The sequence below is a fragment of the Pogona vitticeps genome, chromosome 1, assembly GCF_051106095.1.
Source record: "Pogona vitticeps strain Pit_001003342236 chromosome 1, PviZW2.1, whole genome shotgun sequence".
NCBI lineage: Eukaryota > Metazoa > Chordata > Lepidosauria > Squamata > Agamidae > Pogona > Pogona vitticeps.
Genome location: NC_135783.1, coordinates 237,944,914 through 237,968,516, shown reverse-complemented (window position 1 = coordinate 237,968,516; position 23,603 = coordinate 237,944,914). Strand labels below are relative to the sequence as shown.

General features: G+C 42.2%; 1 protein-coding gene across 2 annotated transcripts in view; it reads right to left on the bottom strand.

The window, feature by feature from the left end:
• The window catches only part of GYPC (glycophorin C (Gerbich blood group)), a 28,412-nt gene extending 19,883 nt beyond the window's left edge, over window positions 1–8,529 (bottom strand). Inside the window, exon 1 of one of the 2 annotated variants that reach the window (XM_072985249.2) lies at window positions 8,273–8,529. In XM_072985249.2, coding sequence (XP_072841350.2) covers window positions 8,273–8,318 — 46 coding nt within the window. In that variant the 5' untranslated portion in view covers window positions 8,319–8,529. The remainder of the gene's footprint in view (window positions 1–8,272) is intronic. The other variant, XM_072985248.2, reaches the window with a different exon arrangement.
• Window positions 8,530–23,603: the final 15,074 nt, after the last annotated feature.

Sequence of the window (23,603 nt, the reverse complement as noted above, 5' to 3'; positions counted from 1 at the left end):
TTCAGCAGATTTTATTTTCTTCTTATTTGGTAGAAGAAAGTTAAGTTTCTTCTGTGCTAAGAGGCAAAGGAGAATACCCCTTGTGGAATTAATAACCAGCAGGATCTTTAATTACAGGACATGTGCAGCAGACGCCCGGAGATAGCTACAATTACCCATCTGACAAAAATAATCATGTCGCGCTTCAGACAGGGAAGCTACTGTTTCACCTCTCCATGCACTGATTGGCCACCTCAAGGCAGCTGTCAGGAGATGTAAGTCACAGCACCCGTCCGTGCACCCTTTAAGAACGAAAGGTGGGGGCAGAGTGCGTCTAGTGTGTGCCACTTCATTGATTCAGGGAAGGGCTTAACTGAGCAACGATACTGTCAAGAAGACATGTGGAATTCATAAATTGAATCTACTCATTTACTGCCCAAGGGAGGGTAGTGGGGAGGCTACAAACATAACATGGGATTCTCTTCCTGCCTGTGTAATGTAGTAAAAAACACAAGGCAGAAAACACTTCTTTTTCCGGGGAAAGCCAACCAGCCTCAGGCCTGTTCCTTTCATTTAACCATCCTCAGTTATCAGCTCTGTTTCCCTTCTTAGCTGGTCGCTATTGCCTCAGCCTTATCTACCGTGCCTTTCACCCAGACAGGAAGCCATCCAAACAAGTATCCCATCACGATTGTTGTGTTTGGGTCAGTCACAAACCTTGTGACCAAATATCCAATGGCTACCAAAGCCCAAAGGTTTGTTCCTAACAAGTAAAAACAATTTAGTTGGAATCACCCCCTTGGCTCACATACTCCATAAACAGGATGCAAAAATTAACGAGACACTTGAGGAAGAAAGGAATGGGATGGGGTGGGGTGGATTTATAGACACTGCCCAAAAGAGAGATGACATTCCTGGAAAAAAAGAAAAAGGAGGAAAACAGAAATCAAAGGAGGATACAGATTTCCAAAACAGTTATTTGTTGAGGCTATTTTAAATGTATTGAATACATCCTTAAAAAGAATTATTGGGATTTTAAAAGGAAATATGCTACCTCTCACCATAGATGTGTGGGCGTCTATGGCCAGGTCACTCCTTGTAAAGAACATATGCAATTACCTCACCTGAAATCTAACCAGTAGTCTGTCTATCTAGCCCAGTTTTGTAAATGCTGTTTAGTAGCAGCTCTCCAGATGGGTTCAGGCAAGTTTCTTCCCTAGCATTCCCTGGGGATCCTTGCTGGTCTCCCACCCAAGCACTAACCAGGCTTGACCTCATTTAGCTTCCAAAATAAGAAGAGATCAGTGCGTTCAGGGTGCAAGTGGTGGAGCTAATTTTCCACCTTTTAATTGAACTTGTACTTGATAGTTTTATGAATGGAATTGTGGTAAACTGTAGTAAACAGGTGAAAACCAGAACAAGGCATTGCTAACATCCACTGGTGTTCCCATATTCTCCCTTTTATGGTGGTGGTGGGGAAAGTCTTTCTATTTTTATTGTTTGTAATGCTGTCTCTTAGGACACTTTGTTTCCTCTTATGTTCACGATATAAAGGCCAGTTGTTGGTGGCTGGTCATTTGGCTAACCTACTCAAGAAATCAAACAGTGGCATATCAACACACACACACACACAGAGAGAGAGACTTGATTATGTGTGTTGATAATGACAGGGGAACAATATTATTCATTTATTACACAACCAGGTATTTCAGTTCTGTAAATACAAATCCTGCTGTTCAATAGGAAGCTTTCAAGCATGGCTCTTTCTTTTGAACAATGAAACTCAAAACATAAAACTGCAAAAAGGGACATGACTTTATACAATCCAGCAGATCAATGGAACAATTAAAAAGGAACATACAGTAAAGCTTATAGAGAGGTCTGGGCACCTAGAGAAAGTCCAGACCTGGTGCTGAAAGGGTATCAGAGTCACAAACAGGTAAACCTATTAAGGCAAGCTTGTCTCCACAAGAGGGATGTCTCTACAGCTCCTTTACTGCTGGCCCTACCAAATTTAAAATGGTAGCGGAAGCTAGAAAAAGATGCTAATGGAGAGCGGACCAGCAAGTGGACTTATGTGCTAAAAAATGGTCCCTCAGGAGCTCGTTCTCTAGGTCCAATGCTACTTAAGGCTCCAACAGAACGTTGAATTGTCCCTGCAAGCTCGCTGAGCACGATGTATTTTTGAAGAGTTCATTCCAGCAGTATTTTGTACCAAAACATCCCTGACAGAGATTTTCCCTTCCTATGTCTCCCAGCTCTCTCAATTTCTTGAATCAAGGCAGATCTAAAGGCATAGGAGTTCAAATTAAGAAAGCGGAACAGGCAGATGGACAGGCACATAAAGATGTATCATTTTGTTAAATGGCTTCAGTGAAGATCTTTAGCAGTTGTGGCTTTTGCCCCTGAACTTGTTCTTGTCATGGCAGCACATCACAATTGACACTGCTCACATATCTTAATGAATATACATTGCTGGTTACTAGCAGGTAGCACCGTATCTTTATGGGACTTTGAAAACGAAGAAACACTCCCAATGTTGTTGTTTTTAAGTCCCCTATTTGAGAAAATATATCAAAAGTCAAAATCCTTTTGTTATATTAGGAGTCATTTTCTTCTTTGCAAAATCAGGTATGTATTATTGGCCTCAGAACTCACTGGTTCCCGAAACAAGTCCAACAGTCTGATATCATAGTGGCACATCCCTGCCACCCTTCCTTACCTGGACAGAAATCACAGAAGAAATACAGGATTTCTGCATCAGCAGAGGGTATAAAAAATTTCAGACGTTTTCTGAAAGGATCAGATACATATTTAGGTTTCCTTTTCTCCACGGAGGGACCAAAAAAGTAATACTGAAAGATACTGAAAAGTAAAGGCGAGGTGAAGAGTAAGAATATTCCAGTGAATATTCATTTTCTTGTGGTCTTGGACCCTCTGCATTCTAAAAAGTCCAGGGGAGGGGAATGAACTGAGGTTTGCAAGAAACAAACAGGTACATGGCACTGGAGGATGTGCTGTATTTCGTGACTCTTTTGTCACCTGATCTAGTTACAGACAGGAACTGTGGCAAGAACTGAGCTAAGCGCACAACAGGAAGGAAGCTGGTCTTTAAAAAGAGTGAAGCAAGCAAGCAAGCAAGGTTTTGCCTTTAATTCATTCTCCAGGCAGTTCCTGTCTTGAAGTCCTCAGTGCTCTAGGCTGTACAAAGTTGCCCCCCCCCAAAAAAATGCCTGACTGTCCTTAACACAGAGCAGTTCCACTTGCAGTATGAGATGACACTTGCTATGGGTTTAGTTACCAAAGCTAAATCTCTCGTGCCACCTTCCACCCAAATCATTGTTTTAAACACCAGAAGAATGAACTGAAAAGTGCAAGACTAGGTCCCCATGTTCATTTGTAATTCAGAAATCCACTGAGGTAGCTTTGGAAATTAAAAGGAAATTGATAAGCTCCATTGGCCTTGTTAGTCTTTCTTTCTTTCTTTCTTTCTTTCTTTCTTTCTTTCTTTCTTTCTTTCTTTCGGAAGTGGGTGGAAAAGGTTCCCTGGTATGGAAATGAGAACAATTCCTATCTTGCACCAGCACACATGGGAGTTTGGAGAGGGAGTCTGGGAAGCAAAAGGCCTTTTGAGGGAGGAAGTGACTCTTGAACAGTAAAAGGAAAACACTACAGGCCGTAAGCTGAAAAGGAAAGATTTATGCTTTCCTCCCCTGTGGCCATAACTTCCCTTTCCTTCCCTTCCTGCTGACAAAGCTTCTAGAATGCCCTGAGAGATTGTTTTAAAAAACTGCTAGTGCTGTTACAAGCAGCACCCTGTGGAGAGTTCGGGGGAGAAAATGAGGGAGGGTTGACAAGAAAGCTCCAAAATGCCCAAGCTACCTTCTGAGTATTTTACAGGCCGTTCTTGTGCTTCACTACAGTGCGGCAGAACATTGTCACCCACGCCCTATCAGCTCTGATGGTACAATTTCCAGAGCACTGTTTAAAATGATAAGTCAACCAGCCCTTCAGACTATCAATAATGAAAGACAGACTGAAGTGTGACTTTAAGCAGCCTTTGGGAAAACAACAATGAGCAATGGAAAATGCTGGGAACATAGTCCTTAGCAATTCTGTTTCCCCTGAGGTGTCTAGCCATTGGCTACCAACTATTCTCACCTCATGTATCTCTGGGCCTTGTGGAACAGCATACCTACCTGCCTGTCAACTTACTGTCAGCCTCTTCTGTGATGGTCCTATCTTTACAAAAACTCTTAGAAAGTGTGCCCAGCTCACTTCCTAACTATTTTAAGCATGCCTTAAAAGACCTGATTATTCCACATTGCTTTTTATAGAATGAAAGCCCAATTTTCATACTCTGGTTTGTTTCTCCATCTTTTTAGCTATTTTCATGCTGTTTTAACAAGCTATTTTATATTTTACATTTTAACATCTTACTTTTTGTAAGCACCTTAGGATTTTTTCTCAAAATAAAATATATAAGTATTTCAAATCAATCGATCAATAACTATTCTCCCTGAACTGCAGTGCTGTAATTTGAAGAGGTGCTTTGAGAAAACTAATAGATATGCAAATATAACATCATGGCATTTGTGATCATTCACCTGAAATACATCTCCCCAAATGCAATGTCTTCCCAGGGACAGCTGTGAGGAAAACACACCCTAGCAGCAATTTTAAGAGGCATAATTACACCAGTAACCTATAAGTTTATCCTCTCCCTCTTTCCCATCGGCATGTTTAAGAAATCCAATGTCTAAAAGTTAAACATTCACATGCTGCTGATTTAAAAAGTTCCCACCATATGGTGGACATCTCACTGGTAAATAACAAATTCCTCTGAGATATTAAACATATTAAAGTTGATTGTTTTTCTTTTAATATTTAAAGCAGGCAACTCTACAAGGAAAGACAGTTTTAAGAACTGAAATACATAGCAACTTAGTAAGTAAGTCAGCCCGATTTTGTTTACCGATTCTACTAATACATTCTACCTTTTTGAAATACTGTAGTGAACTTGCATAGCACTATGAAAAATGTACATCTAAGATCACAAAGTAAAAACATCATGTGATTATTCAGTCACTATTTTCTAAGAAACCATTTGAACATAGGAATTCTACACAATAGTTAAAATTCTATTACTTATCCCCACTGATATAATGCAATAAGTGCAATAAGTTTATATCTCAGTGGTGAACTGATGCAAATTAGGAAGTCAGCATAGGCAGTTGTTCTAGCGTGCTAAGTCATGCAACATGAAGTATAACAGCAAACACATATGCTGATTTCTTAACTTACGGCAATTTGCCACAAAGATTTATGCTGTCATAAACCAGCATAAAAATGCAACAGGATTTTGGCTGCTATGCGTTCTTAGATCAAAAGATCCAGTTTAATAAAATGGCAGCTTTATCTTAAAATAAACACCACACATGGATGACATGTGTGATGTTTATTTTAATATATAGATAATAGGTGGCTGCTTGCTTAAAATGTAATATTGATATTTAAACATGTTGCATATAGAATCATAGAATGAAGGAACTGGCAAGGGCCTATAAGGCCATCAAGGCTGCTCAGTGTTCCACATTTAAGATCAAACACTGACCCTCATGCTCTGTCACTAAAAATTATGTTCTACACTCTAAGAGTAAGTGTGATGCCCACAGTGTTGGCACTTGTCTTTGACCCCTGCAGCTCAGAGAGTACCCAAATAGTACCATGTCAATAAAACAAATTTAAAAAATTACAACCAGATAAAATTAATCCACATATACCTATACACAGAAGCTTCCCTGGCCTCTTTTAGCATGAACAGTAGAGCTGATATGGATATGTTGCAGAACTCTGTGAGTTACAGTAGATGGAATACTGATATTTCACATGACAAAACAGATCAAATCTTATTCTAGTGCAACCTGCCTACTACCTACAAATGCATTTAGTTATTCAGATGTTCACATCACAGGAGGCACAAGATAGCTACCTGTCCTGATGCTATCTGAGAGCAACTGATTCGTTCACATATTTGATGTGATATCCGTAACTACCTCTGGGTGACTGACTTTAGACTTTGTTTGCTCTGTATTAATTTTATTCATATCCCTGCCTCCGCTGTATCCCCCTGGTATCAGACTGATAGAGAACACCATGTGGATCTAGCTTTATTGCCTTGAATCCCAAGGTAACAGAGTGCAGTTCACAGAAGAAAAGTTTCCCACCCACTGTTTCTCTTAGCAGCTGCCATGTCTGCACCTGCTGAAGTGCATCTCAGGGGTGGGGAAGGGGTGTGAAACTCTTTTCCTCCCAGACAGGTCAGGAGGATCCCTAAGCATCAAGCAAAGCTTCTGCAAACTTTCTTCCATTTACAATCCAAGCCACAACTAGTAAGTGTGCGATGATCTGCCCAGGTACATAGACACAATGAACCAGCAGAAAAAACATTGACATATTCAACTGCTATCTTCTTCAAATACAGACCCATTTAGGACTATATTCTGTATTATGTCAAACAGGCAATGAAAGGAAAAAGGGGAAGAATTAGAAAATCTAGAACAGCAAACCTATAACACTAGATAGACTGTTGTGACATTTGTTTTTTATCACAGTTTTCATCCTTTCTAACTTGTTGCCTTCATGTTCTCCCAGAACTTATGAAAGTTGTTTGGAGGGACGATAATGCCCAGAATCCTGCAACCAGTGTATACCATGCTGGCTGGGAGATTCTGGGAACTGTAGTTCCCCAAAGTTGTTTTCAGGGAAGTTGTTTTCAGGGAAACAGGAAACGAGGGAGGGAAGGGTACTTAAAATCAGGAGAGGAAACAAGGCAGCCCAAGTATTTTTTTACATCTTGATACCTCGACAGAAAAACGGAAAACACATTCTCAAATTGCACATAAGCTGGATACAAGCAAACAGATATATCTAGGAACTGATCTTCCAATGATCCTTTAGGCCAGGACTGTGATAAAAATGCTATGTGGGGTAACAGAGTGCCCATGCAGTTTGCACTGCATACATGATCAGAGCTTGAAAATACTGTATTACTTTTATAGGGGGGCAAGCTTAGGGGTATTCTAAGAGTGCAGTCCCCAAAAGTAACATTTGCCAGCTCTGTACATGAAGAGGAGATGACACTCATCATCAACATCATCATCTATTACTCTTCTGGTCTCTCCCTCTCAGTTCCTTCTGCTTCTCACCCCTTTTGTTGGTTTGAAACAACTGCCCTGGGGATTTCTGCTTGCACAGTTCTGAAAGGTGGCAATAATAAAGGCTTTGTCCAATAGTAAATAAACAGGTGGTGAATATGGTGGTTGTACACAAACAAACATAATAATCCTGTAAATTATCAAACATGCTCCAGCTGAATCCCCATCTTTCTCACACTGGTAACCAGATCTCTGGCCCGGAATCGACTTCAGTGACCCTGTTAGGAACGTGCAGCTCCTCTCCAGTTGCTAAAGGCATGCTCTCGGGTTCACAAATGTCACCGCCGAAACCCCGTCGGCTTCTTCTACCTCTGTCTCCTTGGGCTGACTTCTTTCCTGGCAAGACTTTTCACTGAAGCAGGCGGAATTCTGGAAACAGGAAATAATCCTCCCTCTTCGCCCTCCCTCCTCTCGTCCCCCCCACCCACCCAAAAAAATCCTTCCATGGCCCTCTGCCTGTTTTGCCCAGGTTCTGGAGACAAAAATGCATTGTGGCTAAATATAAACTGACAGTTTGGGGCTGGGCTCTCATGTTACAGAAAGACAGTTCCCCGTCTGTATTGGAGGGAGGTAGCAGCGTCCCAGGAAAGAGAGAGAGAGAGAGAGAGAGAGAAAGTAAGGGGGTGGGGGTGGGGAGAGGACCGGACAACAGCAATCCTTCTCCTTCTTAATTACTCAAGAAAGAAAGAAAAGAAAATGCAGCTAATCAGCTTCCAGTGCCTTCTACGCATTCACACGAGTGATTCCAAAGTTTTAGCCCTAGACTCATTCCATGCAAATAACTGGCCTTTTTGGATTCCTCCTTTGACAGTCTGCTCACACTGTATTTTCATTCTTTCTGCTCTTTTTTCTCACACCCGCCCACGCTCATAAATGCAGGAAAGAAAGGAGTAAAGTTTCAAGAGCACACTTTAGAAAGAAGATCTCTCTTCAAGCAGGGGAAGGAGCCCCCCCCCCAAAAAAAACTCCTTTACAGAAAGGAAGACTTAACATTCAACTTAAGAACTGCACAGTTGCCGTTAGCGTGGGGTGGGGTGGGGTGGCGGGGGTGGGGAGGGGAAATACTGAATACTCACACGGAGCAGATGTTGTACTGTTATAGTCAGTCATCCTTTTATGCATTCACAAAGCCCCCCCCCCTTTATTGTGGTGTGACAGTCTCGCCTTCCTGCCCGCAGTCCAAAGAAGGATGAAGCCGAACAGCTGGAAAGGGCCAGGGGTAGAAAACCAGGAGAAAGCGGCTCTTGTTCAGATGCTTCTCGTCTGGTTCTTGACCATTTACCACTGGAAAAGGAAACAGCACATGTGTCACTTGGCCTCTCCTGCTCACATGAGGAGGGGAGGGGCGCTAGTTTTCAGATAAGCACTAACTTTTTTTTTTAACATTTAGTTTTCCTATCCTGCAGCTGGCTAGGACCTTTCATAGTCAACAAGCTGAGACAAATATATCTTTATCATGTCGGCTACACTAATATAATATAATATAATATAATATAATATAATATAATATAATATAATATAATATAATATAATGTGGCATGACAATACAATATAATGTAATGGCAACAGTGAACTTTACAGGGAAGAACTCAGTCTGGCAAATTTAAGGAGAGGTAAGTTTAACACAAAATGTGGCAGGTTTTCTAGGCAGAGACTACTGTCCTCCCCACTCCACCCCACCTAACCCCCAGTCTTGCCCCAAGTCAGCCTGGAACTACATAGCCAAGTTTTCTTTTCAGAGAATGTGTTTGTAGGTACTCATTCTATATTTGTCTCCAGTTCAAGAGGTTTTGTAGTACAGTACTGTACTTTGGAGGTTAGAATAAGTCAAACAAAAAAAATTGTACATGTAAAAACAAAAAAATGTCACTAGGCAAGACAGACGTTGTCAGCCTTAGATCTTGCCTCTTTCTAAATTGTTGATCACAACACACATCTACCTTACCAGACTGCTGTAAGGATTATGTGAAACACACAAAAAGTAAAAAAAAAAGAAAAAAAAGCACGAAGTGCTGCTACTGCTGCTGACTGACTGCTGTTGTTATTTACCTTACAGGAAGTACAGTGAGTAACCTATTTCAAGTTACTTTCATTTGTCTTAAAGACTACTGATACTCTCCACAAACAGTTTTGGTTGCATTAAGAAGCACTGGTGGTCACAAAAATGTTCCCATGGTTTAAGATTAAAGATATTCAGACAGTGACTAAAGATTTGTGGTAAAGTTTCTGGAACTGGTTTTAATATATTGCTCTTGACACCACACCATGCAGCTTGGTAATGTAGCTTAACTTTGTATTCTCAAAGGCTTTCACGGCCGGGATCTGATGGTTGTTGTGGGTTTTTCGGGTTCTTTGGCCGTGTCCTGAAGATGCCGGCCACAGAGACTGGCGAAACGTCAGGAAGAACAACCTTCAGGACACGGCCAAAGAACCCGAAAAACCCACAACAACCAATAGCTTAACTTTCTTTGTCAAATGAAATCACACATTGTACTGTATATATTTCACACTTTTTAAAAATAAGAGTTATTCTGTGAAATGAAACATGTCTTTTTGTCATGGCACCCACACCCCACCTGCATGTCTTGAGCTTTAGCATGCTTTGTTTTGTGATTTTCCACTGGCTGAGCAACATCTAGCTCAGTGGTTTAGGCATCTAGCTATGGAGCCAGAGGTTGGGGGTTCAATTCCCCATTGTGTGTGTGTTTGACAGGGGCTGGACTCGGTAATCTCTCCCAGCTCTGTATTTCTAAGATTATGATTATTATGAGCAAGTCTGTTAGCTACAGTATATATCACTCAGGAAATTCCATGGGGGGGGGGAGAAAAAATTGTTGGAGCAAACACATGATTGCCCGAACATCTAGTTGTTACCAGGTATGCTCTTCAGAGCCCATGTGTGCACTCACATGTGCTCAGAGACACACACCTATAAGGAATCTTTGAACACTGACAATAGTGTGTCTTGACATAGATTGGGCTGAGTAGATCTCATTCACACAGAGCTAGGCATAATTGGATTTTATTAAATACAAAAGAATTAACATATAACCCAGATTCACAATGAAATATATCAAATATGGGGAAATAAACTCAAAAGAAGCAGACTCACTTGGCTGAGAGAGTACAAAAGAAAGATCTTTCCCTAAAACACACACACATACTGACACACACATGAAAGTGGAGTTAGATTGGGGAGCCACTAATATCTGAGGAAAATACTCCCAGAAGATAGGTAAATGACAAAGATTACCTGCCCTTAGACTTGTTAGACTATCTTGGTGTTATGGAGGGTTGGAATTCCAGCTGGCAAGAGTATCTGGAGGGTTCAGATAAGAATAGATACAAAACCCTCAATCTGAATCCTGAACCTGAATAACTGATAATGACTGCTATTATGTACTGTATTTTACTAGGGTTTGCCAGGCTGGCTAGCAATCTGGCCCCTTGCTGTCATGTGTATTGTTCTGTCCTGATCTTAATCTTCTCACCTCGCTAATCCCAATGACAATGAACCTAGAATGGGCCATATACGAAACAGGAAAAAGGGGATAGGCAGACCACTCTAGGATATTTGCTTTTCCAGACTGCCAGACAATCCTTTTAGCATAGAAACAAAAGAAGGTGATCAAATTTGAGATGACTCTTTGCCCTCCCAACCCCTGAATAAAGATGCGAGACAGTAATATGGGTTAAATACGGGCCACACTTTATTAACATAAATTCAGGTTCAAAATTTGCCATTCTTTGGCCAAAAAAAGGAGCCTGCTGTAGTGCAGAAATAGGTAAATGGCATGGATATCCAAATACCCGTTGATCAACAAATGGGTGAGTCCCCAGCCCCAGGTTCCAGTGGTCTTACAGACAGCAGGAACCCAACCAGCCACTAATAAACACCCGCAGACCTCAAGCCATCTTTAGTTGATTACTGTTGGTCCAGAAGTGGCCCAGTGCATCTTCCTGCTACAAGCACTGTAATTGCATGATCTGCAGTGCCAGGAGATTGGATATGCTGTGGGTTAACCTGAAATTACCGTGGGACACACCGGAAATACCTGTTTTTTCCGCACTACCCGCCACAGCATAGGGACTAGCCTAGCTATGTCCCATACCCACCACAGAGCCTTTCGAGCTTGACAAGCAGGCCCCCTTTTATGTTTTCTAAAAAGACATCAAAACCTGAATCCAAAAGGTGGACCCTGTCACTCCTGAACAATTCAGGCTTATCCATTTGGTTCCTGTGGTGACCTATCACCGATTCAAGGCCGCTGCAGATGCCTCTGCATACTTCTCTGTTAACGCCCTGTCAGGACTTGTTAAGATCACAAATCCTCCCAGAGCCTCACCAGGCTAACCAAAGAATAATTGTGGACCATATGATCCACATTGCAGGATACCTGGCATTCAGCCATTTAAGGTTGAGTAAAATGTCCAGGACCAACGACTTACCAGCAAATCTAGGCAAGTCATTGCCTCTGAGGTGAATTACCAGCACATCTGGTGGGAACTGACCGAATATCGTCATCCTGCACAGCTGGATCCACTGCATGCCAAGCAGCCTTTTCCATGTAATATGCACCTGGGCACCGAGCCCTAGATTGCTCCCCCATGGGGAAGTGGCAGCATAGCGTTCTGCCCAGTGAATGTAACTACGGCCGATGATCGCTATTCGCTTTCATCTTCCGGACCCTGAAGGACATGTAAAGACAAAAGTCAGGCCCCCTGCCTACACATAAGGTAAGGTCCTAATGTATCTTTTATAACTTGGCAAAGACCACCAGTCTAATTGTTTAATCTCCTCCAGGTTGTAACCCAGGGCTGCTGCAGTGGAAGCCACTCCAATCCTAAACAGATGGGTGTCAAACTTCATGCCTGCAACACCTACATTGCATAGGGCTAAGTCTGTCAATTTCCAAAACTGATGGTCTTAGGGTGGAAAGCCCCTTAAATAACCTGGTTTTCCACCCCCTACTTGCAAAACTCGAGAGACTGATCTGTTCTCGCAATATCCCGGGTGGAAAGCAAAGAGCCAATCTCGCTTTTACGCTATACAGTATAGCTGTATTTCCTCTTGGGGCCATGACACATCTTTGGACCTTTAAAGTATTTCTTCTCTGCCACTTTATAACCTATAGTTCTCTTTGACAAATTTTCCAGTTAAAAACAGTCTGTGGCATGCACTTGCAGGGGTGGTTTTCAGACATTGCTAGTCTGGTAATATAGTTTGACCCACTGCTCTCCGCCAGTAATTCAAGTTGACAATAATATTTGTAATTTATGCTGGAAATTTATTTATTTATTTATTTATTTATTTATTTATTTATTTATTTATTTATTTATTGCACTTATATGCCACCTATCTAGACATAGTCTACTATGGGCGTCTCACAACAGACAAGATAAAAACAGTTAATATATAATAACAGTTTTACAGCATTATACAAGGAAAACAATAGTTCAAGATGGGAAGAAGAAATTTAAGTAGTAGAGTAGGACCTTGAATCAGTAGGCATTTGGTGAGTGACCTCTTCTGCAAGTTCAGTTGATTCAATAGGCCTACTCTAACTGTGACTTACTATTGGATTTCAGGCTAAATCTTTCTTCTTGAGCAATGAGAAGGCCTCATTTCCTGTTAAGAATATTATAGCCTAAATCTACTGGGTTCATTTTTATCACACCCTTTCTCTATGAGGATTTCTTCCTCAACCATTGCACTTCTGCAATAAACCTGTGAAGTATGCTAGGTTGACAGGAAATGAGCCCAGAACAGCCAGTAAGCCTCACAGAACAGCCAGTAAGCTGGGTGGGCATTTAAACCTCTGTTTATCTGGAGCTAGTCTTGTCACTTTACCCACTAAAACATTCTGGCTCTTTGAATCTTAATACTGAATCAGGCAGGGATGGGAACGTAAGGTGACTTGACTCAGACTTACAGAGGATGTTCAGACCCACCCATAAGCTCAAACATAGGTTTCTGGGGGGAAATGACATGCCATAGAAATCCCTCCCCCTGCCTAAGCACCCTCAATGGACTCAGAGAAGGAGGAATAGGTGGAGGGCCTCCATCATACACCTAGATGATGTGGGAGAAGTGTGCCAGTGCTCATCGCTCTGAGATCCGCTCCATGAAGACAGAGATGCCCTGTCCTGCTCCAGGCTGCTACCCCATCTCAACCCAAAAGAGGTCCCCATGGAGGAAATGACACAACATGCACCTGCAGGAGATCCTCCAGAGGCAGAACAAACCTTTGGGACACAGGGACCTGCATCAGCCTGGAACTACCACCCCTCCTGAAAAGGTGTCAGCTGACTGGGGTCAGTGTGGAGAACTAGACTTCAGCCCCAGACTGGAGACCGTGCCAGCCCAGTGTTTGGAACTTGAACCCAGCTGGAGACAGAAGGCCACAGGGAGCTAGTGGTTAACTAAGCCCCCGTGCGAGCGATCAGGATGGGAGGAATCAGGCACCTAACCAGCCTTTTTATCCCACTCAAATAAGACCACCACCAGCAACAAGAATCTGGGATCCATAGAGCCTATGGTCAAAGAGCTCCTCCCAACCATCTCCAACAAGGGCAGAGTGGCAGTAGTCACACATGGCTATTCATGTCTAGAGAATGACAGTACTTTTCTTGATTCTACAGAAGGAAGGCCCTTTCACTTTGTACAAAAATATGTGGGCATTACTCTAAAACATACTAATTTGCATTATTATGCTTGCACCCCCTTCCCAGAGCAGTGGCATATTCTGGGCTACAGGGCTTACCCACGTTTGATTCTATTTGGAAGGAGGCTACTGGAGGCTTAGTAGCCTTTTATTATATGTATATGACAGAGAAAGATAAAGAGAGAGCTGAGATTGACTGTGTCAAAAATATCTTTGTCCTGGAAATCCAACATGGAAGCAGTGGATTAAAAATACCAAGCAGAGTGTTTAAGATGTGCCTCCACCTCAGAATATGGAAGAGCTACTTTTTTGGATAATTATTCCTAGTATCCCTCACCAGCATCACTAGGGAAACTGTGGAAGTCTTTCCCCACCACACCTTTCTCTTCTATCTGCCATCTCTGCTGCACACAGACTTAGTCTATATATTTGTAAAGAAATCACTGCTTCCATGTTGGATTTCCAGGACAAAGATATTTTCTGACACAGTCAATCTCAGCTCTCTTTTTATCTTTCTCTGTGATATACAGACACCTAGTTCTATCTCCCTAGCTGATTTGTGTGCAGCCAGGCATGTATGGTGTGTGTTTTTGTATGGGTGTGATGGGGAGAAGCAAGAATGAGGAATTACTATCTGACTGTAGGTAGGTTTCTTAGCTCCCATGGAGACACAATATCAGGAACTATCAACATTCTTTTTGTCAAGTACTATCTCAGAGCAAACCATACTGATAGCCCTGTTAACAGGAAACCTGGAAAAATATCACATCTGCTCATGTGATATCTACGTACAATATTATCGTTAAAGTAGAGACCATGGTACTACTGAATAGAAGACTGAAGTGTATATCAATGGAATGTTGAAAGCCACATCAGTCTCCTTTATTTCTTTTCTAATCATTCCCAGCTAGGGATGGAATAGAATTATATTGGATTCTTAACAATCCAAATGAAAGTAGTATTTTTGCACCTCATGAGAGTTGTTGCAAGCCAAAACTTAACTGATGCCAAGATTCTCCACATTTGCAAAGCTTGCAAGGTGTTCTGAAGAATTAAAGAGTGCACAAAATTATGTACACACTTTAAAATGTGGAAATCTAAAATGTGTGTAATAGAGAAAAATACACGTTTTACTCAAATGTGGAAATGAAGAAACAAGAAAGAGGGAAAATGTATAGGTAGCATTCAGAGAAAATCAAATGAAATCTGAAATATGCTCTCCTTCTTATTCCAACTTTCTGCATTTATTTGGCAGCTATTTGTCCAACTTCAAATTGTCAGGGACCATCTGCAACACCACTGACATCTTGCTCTTATGTTGTGTGCCCCTAGATCTTACTGTTGGCTTCCAATTTTACTAGCCACTGGAGACAGCTTTTTGAAAATGGCAAGCATTTGAACAAGAAATGTTAGACCACATGGAGAGATCTGATTTCTGGGCCAATAATTTTTTCCAAACTTCACCATGTACAGGACTGGGCATTGACCACTGCCATTACATTCTGATGAATAATGTCTTTGCAGTCTCAGAACCCATCCACCCTCAGCTACTGACCCCTTATTCAACTTGATTCATCTTCTTTGTCCATTAAGGAGAAGGTTCAGAATGGAGTATTCCTAGTTTCACTTCACCTAGAATAGATGTGGAAAATAGGATGCAAGTTGAGGACAAGGAAAAGCCCAATTCTTTCTCTTTCCTTCTGCAACTGCCCTCAGGGAAGTAAAGAAACAGGACAAGGAGGGAACAAGAAAAAGACTGCTGTGTTATTAAATTATTAAATTCCTCCTTGTCTGAACTTTTCTTTTACACTTATATGCTGCAGGCAGTAAATGCTGCAGGGATTAGGTTGCTAAAGAGGCACATATAAAACAGCCTTTGTCTGAGGAAGATCATCCTTTTGCAGCAGAACTGAAATCCTACAGAACAGCAAGGGTATTTATGAAGCCTGTAAACATTCTTCAGCTAGCAACTCAGTCACTGTGGCTCAATAAACAGTATATATGTCTACATTATAGAGGGAGATGCTAAGTTTAATAGCATTTCTCTTGGTTAGTTGGTGCCTCTGTTGTCTAGTCATCTCACTCCCTTTTGTTATGGAAGAATTTATATGCTCTGAGTATTTAGTCTGAGGGCATGTTCACACAAACATCCAAAAAAGAGAATCCCTGAGCTTTTTCCAGCCCCTACCTAGAATATTTACATACATTCAGGAAGATAATTTGAGGTTACAAAGAACAGAAAGAGCCTCAGCAATGCATGATAAGACAAAGAGTTTTGACTTTGCCTATGTTTTATCCAATTATAGGAGAACCAGAGGCAGACAGTTACAAAGTTTATGGATAGGGATGCCAGGTCAGCAATTTCCCATTCTTGGGGATTTCTGGGTGATGTCAGAACAAGAAAGTGCTCTGTAGGCACCTTCACCAAGCAAGGTATGAAATTTCCAAGCCAAACAAGCAAGACATGCTTACTTTGATTAGGAGCCTGGAAGGTTCTTCAAAATGTCACAGATAGGCAAAACCTTCATTATACATGCATTGTTATGTATATCCAAAATTTCATCTCCCACGAAAGAATATGGTAAAGCCTTCACAGAAGAAGCAGCCCATATCTAAAAAATTGGTCTTAAAAATTGACCAACACCTTTAAGTGAATAAAATAAATTCATTCATTCATTTTTGCATGATGAGGAACCACTGGATTGAATGGAGCAAGGGAATCAAAAGCTGGTTTTTTTTTTAAGTTGCCATCCTATCTTACTGCAGATATATAATACTGCATTATTCAAATATACAGAGGTTCCAGGGTTATATTTTGACTTTGACCATAGTATTTGAAAAGTGCCATTACTGTATATCGCCCTTCAATCTTCTTTTCTCAAGGCTAAACAAATACCTGAAAGGTAGCCATACAGAGGAGGGTCAGGATCTTTTCTCAACCATCCCTGAATGCAGGACACATGACAATGGGCTCAAGTTACAGGAAGCCAGATTTCCCTTAACTACCAGGAAAAACTTCCTAACCTCCAATGGAATCAATTACCTTGAGAAAGGTGGTGAGTGCTCCTATACTGGAGGCATTCAAGAGAAATTTAAACAACCACCTGGCAGATGCCCTTTGATTTGCATTCCTGCAATGAGCAGGGGTTGAACTCAATGGCTTCAGAAGCTCCTTCCAACTCAATTATTCTATGATTCTAAAAACAACTTCCAATGCATTTGATGGGCTTACTTTTGAGTAGGCGGTATAGAATGTCACTGTTACGTGTCTGCAGTTTAAAAAAAAGGACACCAGACCTAGCAGATGATACAGTTCTTGCATGCTAGTACCTGACAGCTCAAGCAAAAAGTATATTACATATGTCAGATCTGTCCTCCCCTTTGTTAACTGCTTAGAAGTTATCAAGTTTTATTTTTAAAGAGAGGCTTATATCCACCAGCTGCAATGTGAGTAAAGATTCTAATAATAAACTGCATACTGATCTCTTCTTTTCTTTTGTACCAAGGCAGGGAAGATTTCCCAACTTGCAAAAGTCAAAGAAGAAAAATGCTATATCAACAAACACATCGTGTTTATAATCACTGCCTAAAACAAATCCACCTCCAGAAGCACCAGGAAAATATTTACTCATTCAGATATACTCAACTCCAAGGCTTTCTTTTGGTGGAGGTTTATCCTGTCAGCTTCCTGATCTTGTCCTGTGAATGATTCATAGTTGCCAACCTCAAAGCACACATATCAAGTCATCCACATCCTTTCCCCCAGGGGAATTTGCCAATAAACAAACAAACAAAACAAAAAACAAAGAAACCCACAACCCCCCCCCCCCCACACACACAAGCACACAAAGAAACCAGAAACAAGGGGATCAAAATAGGGAGAGATCAAGTGAGTGCAAGCATGTGGGTCCACTGTACCATCCGGCGTAGAAACACAGAAAGGCAGTTTCATGCTTAGACTGTGGGCCTGGGCACTAAACAGGCATGGATGGTTCCTCCTCTAGTGGGGAAGGCCGTGGGATTTGTCCCAACTCCTGGAGAAGCACAGAAATTTCCTGAGATTTCAAGGAGACATTCTAAGACCTGACAACCTAAGCAGCATTTATAAAAGGAATTTTAAAGAGCTTTGACTATAATTTCATTTTTTAAAAATACGGTACTTTATAATACCTGCAACTATACTGTCCACTAGTCATCATTTTCCTCTTGCAAAGAAAAACTTCTGTGCTTTATCTGACAACAGTGGGGTCCTGTGCCCATAACCCCTACTGGATTCAATGTTACTGCATTGTAGTCTTAATTACGTACAACTATAGTCATTCAATCCATTCTAAAGGAAATCAACCCTGAGTGCTCACTGGAAGGACAGATCCTGAAGCTGAGGCTCCAATACTTTGGCCATCTCATGAGAAGAGAAGACTCCCTGGAAAAGACCCTGATGTTAGGAAAGTGTGAAGGCAAGAGGAGAAGGGGACGACAGAGGACGAGATGGTTGGACAGTGTCTGAGAAGCCACCAACGTGAATTTGATGCAACTCCAGGAGGCAGTGGAAGACAGGAGGTCCTGGCGTTCTTTGGTCCATGGGGTCACGAAGAGTCGGACACGACTAAATGACTAAACAACAACAACAATAGTCATTTGATGTTCAGATCAGGGCTTAGCTGTATACGTAAACATATTCAGGTTTGTTTTCAGGACCCCTGTGTCAAAAGGTTGCTTTAAGTAAGTGAGATACAATTTTTAAAAGCACTGTTGCCCACTGAAACACATTACAGTGGTGCCTCGCTTAACGAGCGCACCGTTTAACAAAGAATCCGTATAGCGATCCCTTTTTGGGGATCGCTATACGGATCAGCCCCAATCGCCGCACTCGCTTTGCGACGATTGGGGCCTCCGGCGGCCATTTTGGAGCCGCCTAACAGCTGATCGGCGGCTCCAAAATGGCCGCCGCATGACCCGAAATGGCCCCTATCAGTGTTTTCGCGCCCTCCCCTTGCTTACGGAGGTCGCGAAAACACTGATAGGGGCCATTTCGGGTCATCCGGCGGCCATTTTGGAGCCGCCGATCAGCTGATCGGCGGCTCCAAAATGGCCGCCGGAGCGAAAACATCGCTGGAGGGGTAAGTTTCCACGCTTATTGGAACGCATTAAACTAAGTTTAATGCGTTCCAATAGGCTTTGCTTACCCGCACAGCGATGTTTTCGTATAGCGAAGGTTAATCCGGAACGGATTAACCTCGCTATACGGGGCACCACTGTATTTCGCAATATAATAGTTCTCATATCCAGAAGTGATCAGTTCTGGGATCAATTGTGGATGTTGGAAACTGCAGATTTGAGGGAGACCATTAAAGAAAATGGGTGAAATGAGTGGAGGGGTAAGGGTGAAAAGAGGAGGAAAGTGTGCATATGCACTGTGGGTTAGGTTGCAGCAGTGGTGACTGTGGATAACTGAAACTGTAGATTCTGACTCCGCAGATACTGGGTGACTATTGTACCCACATTAAAATCCAGTGCTTACTTTTGCAGCCATTACTGAGTTTCATCTGTGACGTTTTCACCACACAATGGGCAGAGATTGGAGCAAAATGAGCTTCTTACTTTGGGCAGATTGTCATTCATCACTCCTATCAAGACTGAAGCACTTAAAAGTCAGCATCACACAATTGTTTCATGTGAAGACGCCTAACCAGTACCAGAAAAAAGTCTGATTTTTTTCCAGTGTATATGATGTTCCATAAAATCAGCAGAGTATATTGCCCAGAGGTTACCCTGAAAACTGATCAGGATTAGAGATGGGGGTATTTGTATACGAATATCCCAGCACAAGGGACGTGGTGGCGCTGCGGGCTAAACCGCAGAAGCCTGTGCTGCAGGGTCAGAAGACCAGCAGTCGTAAGATCGAATCCACGCGATGGATTGAGCGCCCGTCGCTTGTCCCACTCCCGCCAACCTAGCAGTTCAAAAGCATGCAAATTCAAGTAGATAAATAGGGACCACTTTGGTGTCTAAGTCGCACTGGTCACGTGACCATGGAAGATTGTCTTCGGACAAAACGCTGGCTCTATGGCTTGGAAACGGTGATGAGCACCGCCCCCTAGAGTCGAACACAACTGGACAAAAATTGTCAAGGGGAACCTTTACCTTTATCCCAGCACAACTGGACTTAACAAGGGTCTGACCCCTGGGGCCAGACCATCCATTCATGCATCTGGTGGCGGCCCTGTTCATCCTTCCAATCACTCCCAGAGCCCCGCTCTCTTCCCGCTTGGCTGGCCACTCAGCAGCCGTGCAGGGAGACTCGTCCTCCTTCCCCCTGCCTGGAGTGGCTAGCTGAGTGGGAAGAGAGTGGGGTTCCGGGAGCAATTGGAAGGATGAGTGGGGTTGCCAGTGCTGGTGGACGAATGAGTGGACGGGGGTCAATCCCTCGTTAAGTCCAGCTGTGCAGGGATATTCGTATACAAATACAAACACTCCCATCTCTAATCAGGATGCATATTCACACACACACCCTTCAGTTCCAGCATACAGTTATATTCCTTAACATGCTTTTGAAATACTGTAAGAGATTGTTCTCTTGATGAAGTTGATGCCTCACCCCAGTGTCTTTAGCATCAAGAATAAATGCTACAGAGAGAATGAAAAAAAGAAAACAAAATCATTTTCTTTTGGCTGTTGTGCACATTCCCTGGAATCCATGAGACACTATCCCTGCAATGTGATATTTTCTTTGGTGTCCTTTGTGAAAGAACCACCCAATCCTTCCTTCCTTCCTACTTCCCCAAATGATTAAAGTGGAAAATAGTTTTCCTGAGAAAGGAAAAAAAATATTTATGTTCTCTAGTGAACAACTCGGAGAGAGATGGAGGGAATGCGTAAAGGAACCCAAATATCAGATTTACATGGTAACCATTAGTGCATCATTTGGAATTAAACGTCACCAATTGAAGTGGGACCTAATCCCAGAAAAGTGCATCCTGAGACTAGGTACCCATTCTTTCTGGAGAGAATTTAATCCACCAGAAATATACAGAAAAAGGAAGTAGCAGAGGGACTTACACTAGAGGTATTCATACAGCATTGATTTGGATATAATAAAGCAAAATAGATAATCATTCAATTTGACTGCATTGACTTCCTTCATGTAATGTATAGCTGAAAATTATCTCCAGCATTGTAAATACTGCTTAGTAGCTTTTCCACTGCCTGCAGCCAAGGCAAGGTGGCTACAGATCTGAGCTTACTGTGAGGACTCATCTTGACACGACTGAAGTCTCTGCCTAACTGTCCCATAGGAAACAATACTAGCCAAATTCTTTGTCTCTTCTTGATTTACTCTCTTAGCCTGATAAGAGACTTCAGTGAGGAATTTTCAGGCCCTCTTAAGTTCCTCACTGCCAGCCAAAACCAAGACAAGGAATACAGTAGGAACCCTTTATCCACAGGATGGTATCCACAGTTTTGCTTATCTGGGATTTTGATGCACCCCTATATATGACATGCAAGGGCACCCCCTTGTGGCTTTCGTCTTGCTCCCTTGTATGTTGTATATAAGGGTTCTTGTGTATCCACAGTTTCAGGCATCCATGGCAGATTGTGGAACGGATCCCCCATGAATATGGGGGTCCTACTTTACTCTTTTTTTCTCACCATCTCCATAATTTATGTAAACCATATCTGGACAAAATGTGAGTTCTTTCACCTTGCAAAGCAAAGCATGCACGCGCAACAAGCAGAAGAGTACTAGTCGAATGTAAGAAAAGAGAAAGAGGCAAGGCACCCCTCCGATGAGTCTAATCCTTAACCGTGTGTGCAACAAACAAAAGCCGTTGTCATTTTGAAAATATATGCTATTGAACACCTATATGAAATCACTGTGAGAGACCGTCTGGAGTTTTGGTGTTCATTGTCACCAGTATGCGGATGGCACCCAACTCTATCCTTTCCATCTAAATCTGAGGAAGCTGTTTTGGCTCTAGATAAGTATCTGGTGTCAATAATGGACTGAATTAGAGTGAATAAACTGAAGTGTAATCCAGACGACAGAGGTGCTCCTCGTCAGATGAGAGGCAGATAAAGAATAAGGATTCAGGTTACATTCCCTTAATGGAGCTTAGGGGTGCTCCTGGATTAGTTCCTGAGCCTGGATGTCCAGGTTTTGGCAATGGCCAGGACTCAATTTGTACAGTTAAAACTCGTGGGTCAGTTGGGATAAAAAATATTTTAAATAGATTGCAGGCTGGACAACTCAGTGGGTTAGGTCTCTGCCTGTGGAGCCAAAGGCTGGGAGTTCGATTCCCCACTATGCATCTCTGCTGTTCAGTTTTCATTAACTATATTGGCTACCCCAAATGAAATCCAACAGGAAGACTTCAGCCTGCCACCTTCATTACACCTTGAGGCAACAGGAGGACAATAAAGTTGTACAGAACAGCCTCCCCCACTTTCTCTTCTCCTGCCCCACCTACTTTTGAAATACCTTGCCTGATGAAGAGATAATATTTACAGAGGTATGCACATGCCTTTAATCTGAATAATAATCTTAGAATTTGTGCCCTTTTGGTTGGCCCAATGCAGGTATCATTGTCTCAGTATGGATTTTAGAAGGATACAACCATGTGTATGTACAGAGCTCATTTTTTAAAAAAATGGGCCTGTCCTGGAGGGAGAACAGTGGGAACAAGTGGTGTTGCCTTCTTGCCTTGCTTAGCTGCAGTAACACATGCCTTAGTTATATATCCTGTTTAGATTACTGTAACACAGTCTTTGTGGGGCTGCCTATTTAGAAACTTCAACTGATTTAACATGCTACAGCCAGATTGTTAATTGGGATTTACAAGCATAAGGTAACTTCCTTGTTACAACAGTTTCATGCAAAGGTTTTCACATGCTGGTCCATTTCTGGGCTCAATTCAAAATGTGAGTTATGACTTATAAAGCCCCATATAGCATAGGTCCAGACTATCTGAAGGACTTTATCTTCCTATATAATATTCCCCCAGTTTTTGAGATCTTCAAGGAAGTGCCTGTTCTTGGTCCTGACATCTTCATGGGCATGTCTGGGGAGAACATGAGAAAGGGCATTTTGGTGTGTGCTTGCAGGCTGTGGAACTATGTGAGCCTAGGTTGGCCCCCTACGTGTTGCCTTACTTGTTGTTGTTTAGTCGTTAAGTAGTGTCCAACTCTTCGTGACCCCATGGACCAGAGCACACCAGGCCCTTCTGTCTTCGACTGCCTCCAAGAGTTGGGTCAAATTCATGTTGGTAGTTTCAATGAACATCTCATCCTTTGTCATCCCCTTCTCCTCTTGTCTTCACACTTTCCCAACATCAGGGTCTTTTCCAGGGAGATTTCTCTTCTCATGAGATGGCCAAAGTATTGGAGCCTCAGCTTCAGGATCTGTCCTTCCAGTGAGCACTCAGGGTTGATTTCCTTCAGAATTGATAGGTTTGTTCTCCTTACAGTCCAGGGGACACTCAAGAGTCTCCTACAGCACCACAATTCAAAGCATCAATTCTTCAGAGGTTAGCCTTCTCCATTTTTGGTCTGAAGCTCAACATCAAAAAAACTAAGATCATGGCCACTGGCCCCATCAACCCCTTCTATTTGCCAGGAGGTGATTGCCTTACTACTGGCAGGTAAAAAGCTTTCCTTTCAGGCAGGCTTTGATAATTGAATAGCCAGGTGAGAAAGAGGTGGGTTTTTTTGGGGGGGGGGGCATTTTATTGTTCTATTATTTAAT